This window comes from Anoplopoma fimbria, chromosome 1, assembly GCF_027596085.1.
Source record: "Anoplopoma fimbria isolate UVic2021 breed Golden Eagle Sablefish chromosome 1, Afim_UVic_2022, whole genome shotgun sequence".
In the NCBI taxonomy this organism is placed as follows: Eukaryota; Metazoa; Chordata; class Actinopteri; order Perciformes; family Anoplopomatidae; genus Anoplopoma; species Anoplopoma fimbria.
In genome coordinates this window covers 26749561-26767141 of record NC_072449.1, presented here as the reverse complement: position 1 = coordinate 26767141, position 17581 = coordinate 26749561, and the positions used below count along the sequence as shown (strand labels likewise).

Below are 17581 nucleotides of genomic sequence, written 5' to 3'. Positions count from 1 at the left end.
GGGGGAAAGGCTTGAGTCAATTCTTCAGTACAGTCACACAATTATAAGGAGAGACAGAGTCATTATTGGGGAAACTCCACGGACACTTTTCTCTGACATCCATTTGATAAAAGAAGGGTCAGAACCAAACATAATTATGACAACTCAAGAAACTCACACACAAAAAAACAGACATTTCATTATAGTGGTAAGAAGGAGAGTTTGTGTACAAAAGGTCAACCTGTTCAAGTCAAATGACAATCATGACATTTCAGAGCATTATTGAAGGTTTCTGTGGACACGGAGACTCACCAAAACCTCTTTAGGATGCGACTGTGAACCACTGAAAAGAGTAGAAACGGTTGCAGCCCTTCCCTACCCCGGTGTTCTGACTCACTGATGTGGAAACTAATTCAGCATGATTGAAATTTGGGGACAATATTGAAAACACTCAATATTCATCTGCCACATGGCTCAGTAGACTTACTCCCTTTCAGTAAACAAACAAACCAAGCCTACAAGGGTGGTGGTGGTGGTGGTGGTGGGGTTCAAGAAGTACTGTGTCTTTGGAAAACAGCAATAACACATCTGCTTTTAATGCTGCGAATGTACAAAAATTTGTCATTTCATGGACGCTAACCCCAGTGAGAAACGGGAGAAGTGGTACAGATGTTCTGTGTGGCGTTTTTTTTTTTTTTTTTTTTCTTTTCTTTCTCTGAAACATTTGACCACACAATTACAAACACTTACAACTCCACCTGTAATCATGTCAAACATTTAACTCTCAATTCTCTGGTCACTTAAAAATCATACAAAAAGACATTATAAAAATAACAAAACGGCGATGGTCATTTAAAAAAAAACAAAAAAAACAGACCGCACATCCAGTGTAGGACTTTCACAAGTGTGCTCGGCAAAAACCTCAACCTGCAGTCTCTTTTTTATACATTTAATACATTTATAACATGAGGAAATACACAAAAAGAATATTACACCAGTACTGATCGACCTCAGTCACCTCCCTGGACTCGTGCGTCTGTGACGGCGAGTCCAATTACATACCTTAGTTCGTACTCTTTGCCCATTCACCTGATGGAACTGATACCAATGCTGTCATGTTGAGAAGTTGACGTCGCTTGCACTTTAACTAGACGCTTGATTTTTATAATTGAGTTTAGTTGGATGATGTGGTGGTGGTGGTGGGTGGGTGGGGTCAGGGGGAAGGGGGTACTAGGTAGACCAAAAGAGGAACGGGGACTGTGAAGGGTGCAGTTTGACGAATGGGAGGGCGGAGGGGGTGTGATGGAGGTGAAGGGTACAGTGGAATGCAGGTGGGGGTGGGGTGGGGGGTGGAAGGGTTTGGTTTGGTTGCTGCATGCCACTACACGTACCACTCTTTCTTAGAAATGACAGAGCCGTCGGTTTGAGAGATCATATCGTCGGCTATCTCAGGTTCAGGGTCATACTGGAAAGCCAGAGTCCGCTCGTCATAATCTCGGCTCTCCCCTCGTCCACAGTGAAATAGGGCCTCTTCAGGTCCTCTTGCTCCCCGTCAAAATCGCGCTCGCTCGCCTCGAACCCCCGGGGCCGCCGATCTGGGCTGGCTTCTTCTCGTCGTCCGAGTCGTCCGGGTACTGGAGGTTCTTGGGGATGGGCGGGTGGGCGGGCAGGCCGCCAGCCTTGCTGTACCCGTTACCGAACACGTGTTTCTTGGTGCTGTAGTCCCCCTTGAAGGTGCGCTGGCGGCGGCGCAGGAATACGAAGAGCAGTATGGCCGCCAAGCCCAACAGGGCCACTCCCACCACAGCGCCCCCGATGGCGGCACCTGCATTGTGCTGCTCCTTCGGGATCTCATCGCCTTCAGTGTACGAGTTGTTAGGGAATTCTGGGTAGGAAAAGACAGATGGAAGGGAGTGTGTCAGTGCTCTGGTGGGAGGAGGTGCATTTGTGCAGGTGCAGATTTTTTTTTTTTTTTTTTTTTAGGAAAGATGAAGTAAGGGAGACAAGGACGGAAAAGCAAAGGGAAAAGGAAGGACCCCCGGCCCCCACGGCAACCCCCCAACCCCAGAGGAGCCCTCACCGAGCATGGCAAAGCTCCGCTCATTAACAGTCGCATGCAGTTTCAGACATGGAACAACAACAACATCACATAGTAAAACGACTGGAGGGATTCAAAGTGAAGGATGTTTGTCAGTGTGCATTAGCCATCATTTCTTCTTTGTTTGGAAGGCGGAAGAAAATGAGACAGTTTAACAAACAGAGCTGTGAAAGAATTCATTAATTCATTCATTGTGGCCTTTCAGTTAACACTTTCAACATTGTAGGGTCAAAGTAAGCACATTGCATGACATACTGTAGTACAATCCAGCATTAAATAGTGCAACATGACATGTTACCGACTTCATCATCGTCTGGGCGGTAATGAAATGAAAGAGCACTGCCAGAGATGATTAAACAGCAGCCGAGCATACACATCATCATGCATCAGGGGAGCTGATAACCACAAAGCTCCTCCATTCAGTCAGCAGAGCACAAAGCAGAGAAACAGAAAAAACAAGGCGTAGCACTCAGTAAAGAGAAAAGTCAGATGAGTCAAAGGTGTGCTCTTAATCAGGAGAGACAATGACTAACGGCCTGCTAGAGACAAACAATAACTAAGACCTGAATGGCTAAGATTTTTGCCTGGGTTTAAATTCAAAACTGCCACGATGGTGAGCTCAACGGAAACATCACATCAATTCCACCATGTTTTAGAGAGAGCACACAGCCTCCTCACAGGAAGGCAACGACGCACATGATAAAGGTAAATTCTGAGTGTTGGAAACCGTGTCGCCTACACGCGCCTCATTTATAAAAAAAAAAAAAAAAAAAAAAAACTTGCAAAGCTCCTTCAAGCGCAGAGAAGGAAAGAGACGTCTACTATGAAACCTGATCAAAGGCTTCCAGGCGCTCAGGTAGCGCTTGTCTAAACCTGCAGAGCCGAGGCACGTTAACTTCAATGGCGCAACGCTGAATTCTCAACAGGGAGGTGGTGGTGGTGGTGGTGGTGGGGGGGGGGGGGGTTTGCAACAAAGAGTTAAACGATCTATCTCCTAAACAAATGGAAAGGAGGGAGCTTCCCCGTTAACGCCGGGTGAACCACAGACTGGGTACGAAACAAATGCACGACAAGTCGGACGAGGCACGGGAAAAGATTTATTGCTTTTGATTCTATTTCTGCCTGCTGCTGTACTGAGTTATTACCATCCTATTATGACACATCATAATCTAGTGAGCGCAGATCTTAACACTGCTCATCAGCCGTCTCCTCAGAGGGAATATCAGTCAGGATCTGAGCAAATCAGTTCTTTAATGTAACACATTTTACACCGATTGGAGGATACTATTATATTCAATGTACACGATTAAGGTTAATTTGGATTGGGATATTTGTCTGAAAGTGGAGCCTAATCAGAATTGAGGCAAAATTATGGGTTATGTTAAGCAATACTAAAAGTTCCGTGGAGATGAGTGGGAAAATTATTGCCTCAAACTGTTGAATTAGAACCATTATACTTGATTTGAACCGTTTTTTTCCTCTTTTTATTGGAAAAGATGAATCTCTTCATAACCCTGGTAGAAAACGAAGGTATTGGACTCGGCAGAGGAGCCGCTGAAGCCCCCCCCCTCCCTCTCCTTTAATTACAATGGCACTCTATCAGTCCAAAGCAGCGACCTCCCAAACACGGTCCGCTCTCCTCAGCTGCTCTTCCTCCTCGCCCGCTCTCCCAGGGCCCGGCAGCAAAGCTCTCCAATTTCTAAAGCGGCGCTGGGCACAGTCTCAAATATCAGCTCAGGTTTTAATCTGACCACCTAATGGGATTATTCAGACACAGGCCTTCATTACATACATGAATGAGAGAGCACAGCCAGGTCACCCCTGCCTCCAAAAAACACATCCTCCCAACCAACTCCAAAGAGGGGAGAAAATCCAGAGGATTGAGGGGAGTCGAGAGAGAAAAGAGAAAAAACGTCCTCCTGTAATCCTCTCCTATACCATTAACAGCCTTCCTCTGCTAGGATGCGTCCTCCCTCATGTCTTATTCCATCTTAATTAGGCGACCCTTTGCCTTGTATTTTCTGAAGTTGCCAAGACTCGATATTTACCACTTAGAGAGGTGAGAAACACAAGGCGAGAGCATTAAAACTACAAAATGAGTGGCAGTAAAAGAAGATGAGGCGAGCCTTCAAAGGTGCTCTCCATCACCTCTGTTTTCTATGAGGGATCAGGTGACGCCACCTCTTGACACTCATTTAAAGAATGTGAAAGCCAACGATTGAAGAACGTGTTATAGTTCGTACAAACTGCAAACATGAAAGCAGTTGTAAACATTCAGGTATTTTTGTTGCTCTTTGGCCGGCACATCCACCTCCCAAATGTTTTACTGGAGGGATGGATGGATGGGAGGAGTATTGATGTGTTCAGGGTGCAACGGGGGTAATGTAAAAGCAGAATAAGAAGCTCAGAGACCCCATAAAAACCCTCATCGGATCGCTCCAGTGTCCAGTGTTTTATTTTGAAACTCAAAGACCCGTAAATTTGTGTTCCACTCTCATGACCTACTCCGCACTCACCCCACCGCAAGGTCACATCAATGCACCAACCTCCTATTCAGCCCACTGGCCTTCATGCACACAGGGAGATAACAGAACGGGAAGAGATCTCTCCAGCACGGCGGCTTTTGTCTCCTCCATGTTCTCTGTGAATGGGACTATGTGAATTTAGAGTGGCCATGGTGCAAACTAATCACATTACAGAAACACTAATAATAAGACACATTTTTGAAATGGTTGGGGTGCACAGGGGTGTTTGACAGCACGGGGGAGGGAGGAGGCGTTCCACAAGCGTGCGCCGTCGCTACCGGCAACACCTGCCAACAGATAGATAAAAAAAAGACCTCAAAGCAAAACAACAGCCCTGATACTGTTCCGGGCAAACAAAAGGCAGCGTCTATTAACGCCACGCTGGAAATATGCAGATAGCGGGGTAACCTTGAGTTGCAACGACTAAAATGTACTATTGAGATTAATAGGTGCCAAGATGTGCTATGAAAGGCTATAATTCAAAGCAAAGGCGTGATAGATTTATACAGGCAACGGATAGCGTGAAATACCGCAGCTATATTGAACGCTGCAAACCGACGGTGTTTCTTTTTACATTAATCATACTATTTTGAAACGATCACGTTTTGACTTGATCGAGTGGATGATTTACTACCTCCCGAACACTGTACAACTCGATGAGTGTTCTCATTTGTGTTAAACACGAGTGAGTCTTTAAGAGAAACAAACGGTAAACAAATGTGGCACACTGGAGAAGAAGAAAAAAAGAGAAGAAAAAAAAAAAGCCTGACATCTTGTGGGAATGACACATCAGGCGAGAGCCAGATTTGTGGCTTCAGAAAACAACACACACATTCGGAGTGAGTTTTTTTTTTTCAGTGTAAGCGACAGTACAAAACAACCAGCAGCACCAAATGTTCAAAGACACCGAAGGAGAGGAACGTCTGAAGCAGAGAGGGGAGAAACTGTATCACAACTCTGTCCTGCAGGTACCGTCTCTGGGTGTGTTCCAGTCATGTCTGCACACGACAAAGAGAGAGGAGAGAGGCAGGTACAAGCATTCCTGAGCCTTAGCGCAATCACTTGGACAAGGTGTTATGACAGCGGCTGAGAAAATGAGAGGGGATTTCAAAGAGCGGTACGGGGAGTGGTGTTTTAATGTGACTAAATGAGGAACAAGGCGCAGACAACAGAGGATGAAAAGAAAACAGAGGGCTACTCAGAGATTGAGGAGTGGCAACAAGGAAGGAAGAAAAGAAAATAAAGAAGATGAAGCGAGGGCCTTTGAGAGGCTTGGGGAGTGACAACGGCAAATAGAGAATGGCACGATGAGTGAGTGAGGACGGGGGAGACAATCGGGGAAGACGCATTAGTTCAGTGATTCCAACGCTCCTCATTACTCCCCCTGTCTGAATGTGCCAGTGGTCGTGAAGTCATGGAAATGTAATGCTGCCACAACGAATGAAAGCTCATTTAATATGCTGCCGGGGAGCCGAGGAAAAGCTCTCCTTCATCACTCGCCTCCCAAATATCCAACGCTTTACTTTTACATTCGGACACAGATTTTCTTGCTGCTATCACTGACTGTGCAGAGGCCCACGCTTTCCTCACATGTGGGTAAATGCCACACACAAACGCGGCATTTTACGACCTTCTGACTGGTAAATAAACTGGATTACCCTTCAAAAATAAAAATAAAACGTGTGAGAGATAACGCTGCCAAAATAAATTCATCCGCGGCGAAACATGCAACGAGTCGTAGGACGGTCCTGTCTGAGCAACATGCGTGTTTTCATCTCTCTGGAGGTGAAGCAGAATGTCCTCCCTGACTCTTTTCTCCAGTTGGTGACTAAGGGTTCCCAACAATTATAGTCCCTGAATTGTGGCTGTTTATAGTTGAAATAAACAATAAAGTCACATCAACAAGAAGCGCAACTAACTAGACCACGTCAATGTTGTTAAGTTCTGCAAAATGGTTGTGTTCCAAAAGACCTGGGAAAGCGTGTTGTTGTGCTCTCGTTGATATAATATGGTCATTTTGTGCTGCGGGGGTTGTGATAATCACTCTTAATACGCCTTTAATGAGCAATGAATATTTACACCGGCATCTAAACACCAATGCTCTTTTAAGAATCATGTTTGCACATGAGGTATCATTATTAATGCATCTCTACATTTCCCTGTTAGCCCGCATGTTGCCGCGGTGCTAAGTGGAAGTGCTGTAAGGATGACTTATTAGGTCAACGGACGTGCAGCAAACTAATCGGCACGTTCGGAGGCGTTAAGCCAGGAAGGAGAGGGTTGGGGAAATGTTTATTTCTCAAACCATCCCACCCTCAGCTTCTCCTATGTGTTTATCCCTGTTGTTATATTTTTTCTCCCTGTCTCCGTGTTGTTATTTTGGAGCAGTGTGTGTGTGTGTAATGAGTGAATCACCACACAGCACTCTGGAGCCAGTGGTCAGACCCTGGGACAGTGTCTGACCTACTTCATCAGGCTCTCAGGGAGGCGTGACAGATCCAACACCACACTGGGTGGACAGCGTGGAGGAGGAGGAGGACAGAGGAGCAGAGCTGGGCCAAAGGGGGCTCAGCCGATCCCCCCCACCCACCCTCACGCTCCATCTGTCCGCCACATCCCTCTCCTCTGCATATCCTCTGGAGAGTCGAAACAGCAAGCCGTGCAGAAGCAAACGATGAGATAAATCACCGCGATCTTGGCCGCGCCGCTTTCACATGCACCTCCCCTGGTGAAGTTTTCATTTGGCTCCCACAGCCTGGGCTATGTCTCCTTCTCCAAATAATAAAAAAGACCCCTTTACACAGTGAGCCTCATCCTCCCATTTTATGCGAAATGCAGCCACAATGTCTTCCCCCCTCAGAGGTCTCCCGGGCACAGCGCGGCGCAGCAGAGGCTTTATGGGGCGGCCTATGGTGTGCAAGCAAAGGAGCGGCTCATGCTAATGTCTCATTTGGATAATGAGGTGTATTCTTGGCAGGATCTGAGCGGCGGCCCCTCCCGTAGTGAGGACGGGAGGCGGGGGGGCTATAAAGTCACTCTATTAGCCCGCAGACCCAAATCCTTCCGGGGGTTTGGAGACGCCTGATTGGAAAGCTCAAGGGTGATGAGAAGCGAGCAGGGGGACCACAACGCCGAATGAGCTCCTCAACCCGCCAGTGAGCGCGTGTCTACTTGGAGTGAGCTCTGCAAATGATAAACACGACATACACATGATATATACGCGCGTGGCCTTTGGATCTATGAATAATGCAGTCGGCGATGTGAGACGGCGGCACCGCAAATGTGCTATGGCGCTGGGATTGAGACAGACTCCACCGTGACAGGCGAAGACAAACAAATTTCACATTGCTGGGGGAGCCACTGCAAAGCTGACATCATAATGCCTCTTGTCTCTGTCAAGAGGGGAGAAAGGAGACAAATGGCTGCGTGGAGCGGTGCTGCTGTTAGATGTCAGTAATGTATAGCGCGGCACTTGTTTTATTCAAGGATGCTGCCGTCTCGTAGGTTTTATCGCACCAAGCGATCCCGTGGAGAAAAGAAAACGTCGGACCCTGGCAGTGATGGAGTGGGCAACGCGTCTGTTTCTCACCTGATAAGAATGAGACGTGCCATCAACACCTACTGTTCTTTACGGTTTGCTGGTTTCTGTCTTTAGCCGCAGCGAACAGTTTGGGAGTGTTTTGTGGGTTCGCCAACCGCTGTGGAAGAATTTATAGTTGAATAGCTAAAGTTTTTGCCACAACAGCCACAAAGTCTCCCTTCAAGTATCGTGAAATGGTATCATCACGTCTTTAGTGTGATGCAATTTGAGACAGTGAGGAACCAGTCGCACTTATTGGAGTAAGTTAAGTAGTGAGAGGAGGATTAATTTGATAGGGCAGGCTAAAAGTCAGACTATTTTCTTTTATGATTTCCAGAAAGGGTCCATTTCATTGGATCTTCAAAATATCTACATCACAGCTGTTCATTTCTTTAAGAGAGAGGAAAACCAGACAGTGATTTTTAGATTTAAAAATATCTTGAAATGAAGACTAATCTAATTGTAGCTACAAAAAAAAGTAATTCAAATCTAAAATGGATGTTATTCATGCAGCTGAAGTAGCAATCAGTTATTTTTTCAGACAATTATAACATCTAATGTCATCTCAGAGTAACATATCCTGCTCAGTAATTTAAACTTATGCTGAGTAAAGCTCCCTCTGCTGCTGCCAACAACTCGCTGCTGCTTTCCTGCCAACTTGGTGGCAAAGGATTCAGAATCGTTATATAGACACAGCTAATGTTCTTGGCGATGGCCTCGTTTGTTTGCATTGCTTATGTGGAGCCAAACAAAATTCCAAGTGGTGAATAAATTGTGAAAAAGCCCAAGGAGGTACTTTTTTTTTTCTTTTTAAAAGATCGTCAGCCCCTCTCACCAGCACTGTGTCTCACTGTCGTTGTTCATCAATGTAATGTGGGACTTTTGGAGGATAGAAGAACAAGTGACGAGCAGTGAGCACCAGGAGTTGACATCGGCTGTTACACAGAGTCTTGTAAACAGCATCCTGCCCTCTCTCCCACCTCTCCCTGCCACTGCAACGCTCCCAGCTTCTCTTTTCCTGGGAGCCCATTTCTGGAATCCACTTTACCTCTTCAACTAAGTTCCCCCCCAAAAAAAAAAAGAATCGGACCCACTGAAGCATCTCCTTCAGTCACATGGATACCTTTATTTATTTATATTTCCATTGGGCTGCCTATGTTTTATTCATCTCATTTTCACTGTGCGGGTAAGATATCCCCCCCCCCCAACTCTTCTCTATCAACTTCATTTTCTCGCACGGGAGCAAACTATTGCTTGTTCAGGCGAGCGTGAACAGATGTCGGCACCGGTGGCCCGCGCTCACAGAAGGATCCATTCTCACGCTTCCCAAGCTAAATTGATGAATGCTCTCACTCCATCCAGTTTAACCTGATTGGTGGAGCCCCATAGCAAAGCTGACTGCACCTCGGCCTTCTAAAGCAGCGCTGTGCCTCAGCTGCAACCGACGGCAATAATAGTTATGGCCAACGTGAGTGGATTCACAAAAAAAGGGGTTCACACACTGGCCTGACCCTGAGCTGCTCTGATATTATCCTTCACAGCTGATCTCGCTAATGCGGCGGGAATTATGCATTGTCTTTCACTCGGTCCGGCCCCCATTTCCATCTCTGAAAGATTAGCGCCGTTTGTGTAGAGCGGGAGTCAAGGTTAAAAAATATCTAACCAAGTTGAAAAGATTATTCAAGTGTGTAAACAAATTTGTTCGGTGGTGAATGTGCCTTTTCACTGAAGGAAATGCTCCCACAAAGGCACATTACTGTGTGCTGCTGAGAGAAAACACACACACACACACATCTCCTTTCTCAGGGTTGATAATTACATAATTGTAAGGCCATCCTGACAAAAAAGCCATTCATCACGTCTTATTACGCACTGGAAAGAAATCTAAGATGGCAGCATCGATTAGTTTTGAGCGTGATGGTGGGAAAGCTGATTATTCTAATGAAAGACTTATTTTGTTCTCTTAAGTTGGGAAGGATCTTTGAGGTTTCAGCCCTCCTCCTGCGGCCTCCTCAGCTCCAATATTCCACCGTTTTGACTGACTGGTTAAAGCTGCTGAGAACGAATCGTCAAAAATAACTTTCACTGCGAGGCTGTTTAATTGTCAAATTCTTTTTTTTTAACATGGCCTCTGATGCCCGCTAGTAATCCGCTGATTAATCAGATCTGACGACTTGTCAACTTTCCCTCAGGAGATTTCTGAACTGAATGTGAATGAGAGAGGTGTTCATTAGGTAGAAGCCCATCACATGAAGCTCTATGGCCATAGATACCACCTCCTCCTCCTCCTCTCTCTCTTCTCTTCCTCTCAGACCTCCTCTTTCACCTTTTTCTTTTTTTTTTTCGAGAGTGAGGATTGATTAAAACAGGAGAGTGGTTCATTAGATTCTGACAAGCGACACCATATCTGCAGAACACATGTCCTTGGAGAAAGCCCATGTGACTTACCGTAGTCGATGCCATCTCCGCAGCAAACACCGTTCCCCAAAACTAATTGAAACAAGGTGCTCCGTGGCCCCTGCTATCTGCCGAGTTGACAGTTACGCAGCTCCCACAAATCCGGCCACGCACAAAACTGGGGGGCTTGATTAAAAATGCGCCTTCCTTAAGTGCTCCATCAGTGCTGTTTCCCGGTGTGAGAAAATAGCTTTTTTTCTGTGATACAAAAACAAGTTGTCACGGATATTATATCTTCCCGACACTGGGAAGCGGGTCTGTCTCCCTGGCAGGTGTATATTACTGTGTCAATCTAAAGATCAACTTCAAAATGAAAACAAAACACTACCAAAAGCCATGCATAATGCAACTACCAACTGTGCATTCTGATACATCTAGCTCCTGGTATTGATAGAACAACGTACAATGGTGGTATGAAGTGCTCTGTAGGTTTGTCAGTGCTCGAGTACAGCTTACTGCTGGTTACAAAAGGTCAGGGTTATTGACTCTAGAAAACACAGATCTCTCCGGAATGCTTCTCAATCCAAAAATCATATAAACGTGCCCTCTGATACGGGATAGAAACAACCATTTCACATTTAGCACAAGCCTAGAAATTGTCAGCTCTGGTTGCTTTGTAAACCGTTGAACACAATGTACTGCAGCTGTCTCCTTGGTCACCTTCCCTCTCTGCAGAGAACACTTAGCTAGCATTACCCAGGGCCGATGCTGCAGCCTTGAACAGCAGCCAGCAGCGGGGCTCTCTCACCTGCCACGTCTCAGCCGGGGCCTGTCTGAGGCTGTTGGGAGGCACAAAGATGCTCTTTGAAGTTAATGAAGCATCAGCATACTTCTTTACCTCCACCACCGGGTCATTACACATCGCCAATGTCAGGGCTGCACAGAGCACCTGAAAGAATTGGAGGGAAAAAAGCCGTGCGTGCCCTCAAGTTCACCTCTAATGGTCGTTTTTATTCATGTCACCGCAAGCTGATCTACATTCACAGTCTTCTAAACAGACACACTTCCACTTGCACATATCCTCGGTGCTCGACGATGTTCCGTGGTAGTGCAGGAGAATATGCTGACAGACCTGCTTAAAACAGGAACAGGCTAACATTTCACAACATCAGCAAAGAGCGCAAGCGTTGCATGGTCCCACTGTAACGTATCCATGTTGGACCTGCATGAGACACAAGGGCAGGACAGCTCTGCCCCTGTTTGTACATGCTGCTGCTGCTGCTGCTCTCCTCTCTGCAGACTAAAGCAGCATACAAAACTAATGTTTGACAGTCAACTATAGCTGTTTGTGAGTTTCTGTTATTTGACGCGCCATTTTGCAGCTGAAGCTCTGCGTGGTGCTTCAGGAGGTGAGGCTTGCTCTTCTCCGATCAACTTGTCACGGTTACTATGGGAACTGACAACATGCTTTTAAATCTTGTATGGGACCCTTTGGGAGTGCATTCTTAACAGAAAATCTGGACTTTTGCTATTTAACAGTACAGAACACCACCTGCAGCTACACAGAAATAATGGTTCCAAAAGTGTTCTTCCTTAAGAGCTGAGGTTCTACCCAGAAACATTTGCTTCTAAAGAACTCTCTTTTGAAGAGAGGGTTCTTTTTAAGACTAAGGGTTCCATTAAGAACCCCTTTTAACCAAAGCGCCCTTTTTTTGGTCGAAGGAGTTCTTTAAGGATTGTTGATATCATGGGTCCTCTAAGCCCACATGCCCTTAAAAACTGTGATTGTGAACCCTGATTGTCTAAAGTTTAAATGAAATATCTGCCCCAAAGACATGTGATAAGGAACCATGAGTGTTCAGGTTTGCGCTGGACGACATCAGCCCGGCCCTTTAAGGAGCCTCTTAAAGCTTAAGACAGCTGGACATGGTTCCCATGGCAGCATGCTCACATGTGAAAGGAAAGCCAGGGTTAGGGCGTTGAGGGTTGTATGGGTAATCCCTAAAATCCCCACCCCAAGAAATTGTGACTGTAACCCCCTGGGTGGGTTCTATATGAAACAGTTGGAATATGAAAGGGTTCTCAGTAGAACCCCATTGATGGATTCTTGTTGGTACCCGTAGAAGGCTGATAAGGTTCTGGATAGAACCCATAGAGATGGTTTCTGGGTCAAACCATTACAATATAGATGGTTTTCTCATAGTATAACCCTCTATGTTGAGTTCTAGGTAGGGCCATCTAAAAATGTTCCAAGTGGAAGATTTATAGGTTCTATCAGGAAACAAAGACGAACAACCCTGTATGGTTCTAGCAAGCACCCATATTTAAGAGAGTACCAGCCTATGACAGAGTATACAAAGAGAACACCAAGTGCCTTATGACGTTTTTTATGTACGGGATATGTGTCGGCATGAAGGTACTACTTCCAGAAATCAAGGATGGAGTTCTTTCATCTGAAGGTAAAGTGACAATCAAGTTGTCAAGTAGAAAGTGTGAACACAAAATTCTAGGCCGCACAATGACATACCAAGTGTATTAATTACAGTAAACATGCAGAGTGAACTCAGTTGAATGATGAGTGTTTTCCCAGCTTCAAATATAATTATGACATGTCCCTTAACCTGCTGCTGAACAACCTGCAAACCTTTACATGGCTTAAAGAAAACAATGGAAAAAACGGCAGGTATTCAAATTTTGCATTCAGACCAAATTGAAAGTGAATGTGCTCAGATTATTGTACCCACGCATTGTTCACCTCACTGACTCGATAAAATTATACGGACAATGATGAGAATAAACAGAAAGACTGTAGGGACAATAGCAATGGGGTTTGTTAATTTAAGCAATCAATGAAAAAGCAGAAATAGAAAATGACTTTGGTGCCTTTGTTTTGCCTTTCCAAAAGGGATACAGTACTTTGTGCCAAAATACTGCAATCTCTTTGGGTCACAAGTACTCAATACAAGTCTGAAACTAGATTACTTCCTCACTTTCCTGCTTGATAAGTAAAGGCTGGTCATGCTCCATTGAGATTTCCATTATCACACTACTAACTCGTCTACTTTGGACCGGCAGCTTCTCACAAGGCAGGTAATGACATCACATCCTAACACAGCTGCTTTGTCCTAGCCTTCCACTCTACCAGTATAGAATAACACACTGAAAGAGAGGAAACATGGGGGGAAGAAAAAAAATGCAATGACACTGTAGGGCACAGCTGTTCACTTCACACCAAGCGCAGCGTTCCCAGAGACGCAACATGAGTCAACATGCAAAGCAATGCAAGTTAGAACACCCCCGCTTCCCAGAAACCAAGCAGCACAAAGAGTAAAGGGAGGAGAAAGAAAAAAAAAGGCTTTCCAGTCTGACCAGACCAAAACTGTGACAGTCTCCCAATACCACACACACACACACAGCTGGTACCAATAGAAGAAGATTCCCACATTAGTAGAACATACAGCAAATGTCAGATCTGGTATATATTGTAGCAAAGTCTTTGAGTGCAAAATATCGGCTCCTATGGAGGAACCGCAGTGCATGTGTGCCAGCGATTAAGTGGCAGGAAAAAAAGGGAACTGATTCAGTTTTGCTCAGCATTCCGTTTCCCCCCAGAAGACAGAAGAGACACAACGAATGAACTCGGCTACGAAGAAGAGGCACGGGGGCCGTTTGGAGAGATGTGAGCATGATGCGAGCCAACTATGACCAATACAGTACCCTCACCTTAAACCCCCCTGTTTTTTCATTGATGTTATCTTAGGCGCCAATAATAGACCTGCTTTGTATCCATCCCACACATGTGCATGGGTGCGTAACGTGGCAGGGTGGAAGTGGGCGAATGTTGTGTTCTAAGAGTATATGTGTGAAGCTCAGATACTCAAACACAGAGCCTTTATTCTCATCTAACCTGCAACATATTCACAGCCGGGGCAGGTGGGAACAAGGTCTTAAACACACGTCGGTCCCAGCGCTTGTACGTACGGATATTCGTGTTCAATCGCTACTTTTTTTTAGTGGGGGTACTGTATTGATGCGAGCCATGCCAGAGTTACAGAAGAGACAAGAAATACGGAAGCGACCGCCTTCATGGAAACTACCTGTGATGTTGACGTCCACGATGCCGGTGTGGGTCCCGATGCCGTTGGTCGCGTCGCAGACGTAAGTGCCGGCCAGGTCGTAGGTCACCGGCCCCTTGAAGAACAGGGTGTTGTTCCTGATCTCCACATTGTTGGGCAGGGAGCCGTTCAAGCTGTGGTAAAAGAGAGAGAGAACGAGAGAGAGAGAGAGAGAGAGAGAGAGAGAGACAATAATGCAGACACCATTAAAAAAAGGCAGAATTACAGCAGACCAAGGTATGAAAAAAAAAAAATAACTAAAATCCCTCTCCCAGGAGCAGCAAAGCAATTCAAGGCGCATGAAAAATACAGTCTCTAGTGCCAAACAAACCTGGATGTGAGTGTGTGAGGGGGTAGATAAATACCAGAAATATTTGACAGTGCTATATTTCAGCCATCATCCATCACGTCCAAACAAAATTGTGAGGACAGGGAATCCCAGCAGGTCCAAACAGGTAAGACATAGTTGATGCCTGAGGACACAGGCCTTTTTTTTGCCATGTGGGATACATAACAGGATGAGGAGTGTGTGTGTGTGTGTGTGTGTGTGTGTGTGTGTGTGTGGGGGGGTTCTTTCCTCTGGGGGGGGGTTCTTTCCTCTATCACGGCACAGCTCACACGGCTGGACTTGAAGCTCAGGGGAGCTGTCAGGAGAGGCAGCTGATCAAGCGATAAATGCAGAATCCAGCAAAAATGGCGGGCTGTCAATGAGAACTGGAGCCCAGTCTCTCCTGCCCGCGGTGTTTGTCTTCATGGTCCACCGTATCTCTTCCTCCGCGCTCTGACTTGCTCATGTCCTTTGATCAGGTCAGCACACTTCTGAGGTCACAGAGCAGGAGAGCGCCGCACCCCTCCGTTCTATTATCTGGAGATCTTTTTATGGAGCCCAGAGGCTGAGGGAGGGGGGGAAAGGTATCAAATTCTGTGACAATAAGACGCTTCCTGTCGACTTCCCCCTTCGATCAGCTTCATCAGCTGCTCTGAATTTTAGTGGAGCTTCAAACGTGAATGTGCTGGTATTGAGTGGCGCTCTGGTCTGAGTGTGGGTGACATTGGTTTCTTTGAACAATAAAGATGCTGCAAAGACCTCCCTTCCTTCACAGCGGGGCACGCTCTCTGTCGGAGACACACTTTGAGATCTGCCGGTGTGCAGGAACATTAAAAACAATGTAATGCTCCATTTATTGCAGCCGGAGGAAAATTAAATGACATTGCAGGGAGACCACAAAATGAGGTCTCATGACAACAATGGCCACAAGTCAGGCACTTGGGCTGCGCTGAACAGGTGTTAAACAAGGGTCCTCGGTGACAGGGGGAAAGATAAAGCTATTTGTTAATTGATCTATGGTGAAATGCCGATTAGAAACAGCTGATCCATATGTGGTTAAATCCAAATCATGGATCAAACTTTCAGGACAAGTCAGAGTCAAAGGCATAGAGTTTTTTTTTTTCTTTCTCTCTTAGTAACACAGCGTCCGCAGCTCAGACCAAAAGTAATAGAAAGGGCTATGGCTGAGTTGTTTTCCATCCGCCACCTTAGAGGCGCGTTTGGCAATGGAGCTGCAAACAACCCTCGATACAGTGTGTCACGATTCAATAATCAGTTACCTTGTGAGCCTCTATCAAATGCTGAGTTCTGCAAAGCCCAATTGATTTGCTGCAGAAATGAAAGGCTGGCTGTGATTCACCACAGATCCAGAGCATTTGTATGATACATCTGAATGTGTGTGTGTGTGTGTGTGTGTGTGTGTGTGTGTGTGTGTGTGTGTGTGTGTGTGTGTGTGTGTGTGTGTGTGTGTGTGTGTGTGTGTGCTTGGAGCCCGAGGGGCAGCGAAATGAAAGGCTGACAAACAGCTTGAGAGCGATGCAGATTCTTTGATGCCTGGCCGCCCCTCTCGCGTGCATGCATGCATGCGTTTGTGTGACGCGTGTGTGTAAATACGAGAGTGTGCGTGGAGGGGACGGGAGGCGGGGACACAAGGACACTTTATATCCGTCAACCAGCCGTCCCACTGTAAACTGAACAATCATGTCTCGGCGGCTTTTAACTTGAATGCTGAAAAAGACAAACTGAGCGTGCTTAAAGGCCTGGATGTAAAATACCAGTAATTCATAATAAGGTCTAATAAGACAATTCACATTGGCAAAGAGCGGCGGATTAGAAGAGATTACAATATTCATTAAAGGAAGAAACTGAGAGTGGTTTCTGTGCTTCACACTAACAAATAAGTAGCATGAAAGCATGGCGTCTTTAATCAAACAGCCATCTGTTTAGTGGGCCTGAAAGTGTCCTTACATTCATGTTTAATGCTTAATGTGAGCTTTCATTGTCTTGAGCAATATTTACTAACTGCTTATGTTGAAGAAAAGGGTCAATAAACTTGACTTAAACATAATTTAAAGGGGCATCAAGCAAATTGTGAGTCTTATGCAGAGCTACTGGTGAACTGAACCAATATTTCCCTTAAGTTGGCCTTTAATCGACATGAATAATATAATCACATTTTACAGATATAGATAAGTGAGCTAGCTAATTAGAGAGTTTTCGGTGATCACGTTGCAAAATGCAATGATGACATTATCGCTTTCTTATTCACACAATCCCACATCTCTGAGCAACTGTCAACGCACCGTGGAGGTGTTTGCTTTAATGTTGCTTTTCAGGGAAAGAGAAGAAAATACTAAATCTGAAATCTTAGCATTCAATTAATTGAGTTATTCGTGATCACATAACTCTTCGACCCTCCTTTCCCCACTTAGTATTCCTGTGCCAACAGAAGACTGCAGTACGCACTTAAAACAGACTCAGCAAATGAGAATGCCCTACAAACAAAGATTTCAAAAACAAACAATGAAGTTCAAACATGGAGTGTCCTTTTTATGCAGC

General features: G+C 45.5%; 1 protein-coding gene across 1 annotated transcript in view; it reads right to left on the bottom strand.

Moving 5' to 3' along the window:
- Positions 1-1284: 1284 nt before the first annotated feature.
- nectin1b (nectin cell adhesion molecule 1b) overlaps positions 1285-17581 on the bottom strand; it is a 72396-nt gene continuing 56099 nt past the window's right edge. The window contains 4 exon segments of the mRNA XM_054602493.1: positions 1285-1488; positions 1491-1562; positions 1565-1864; positions 14677-14828. Coding sequence (XP_054458468.1) covers positions 1361-1488; positions 1491-1562; positions 1565-1864; positions 14677-14828 — 652 coding nt within the window. The 3' untranslated portion in view covers positions 1285-1360.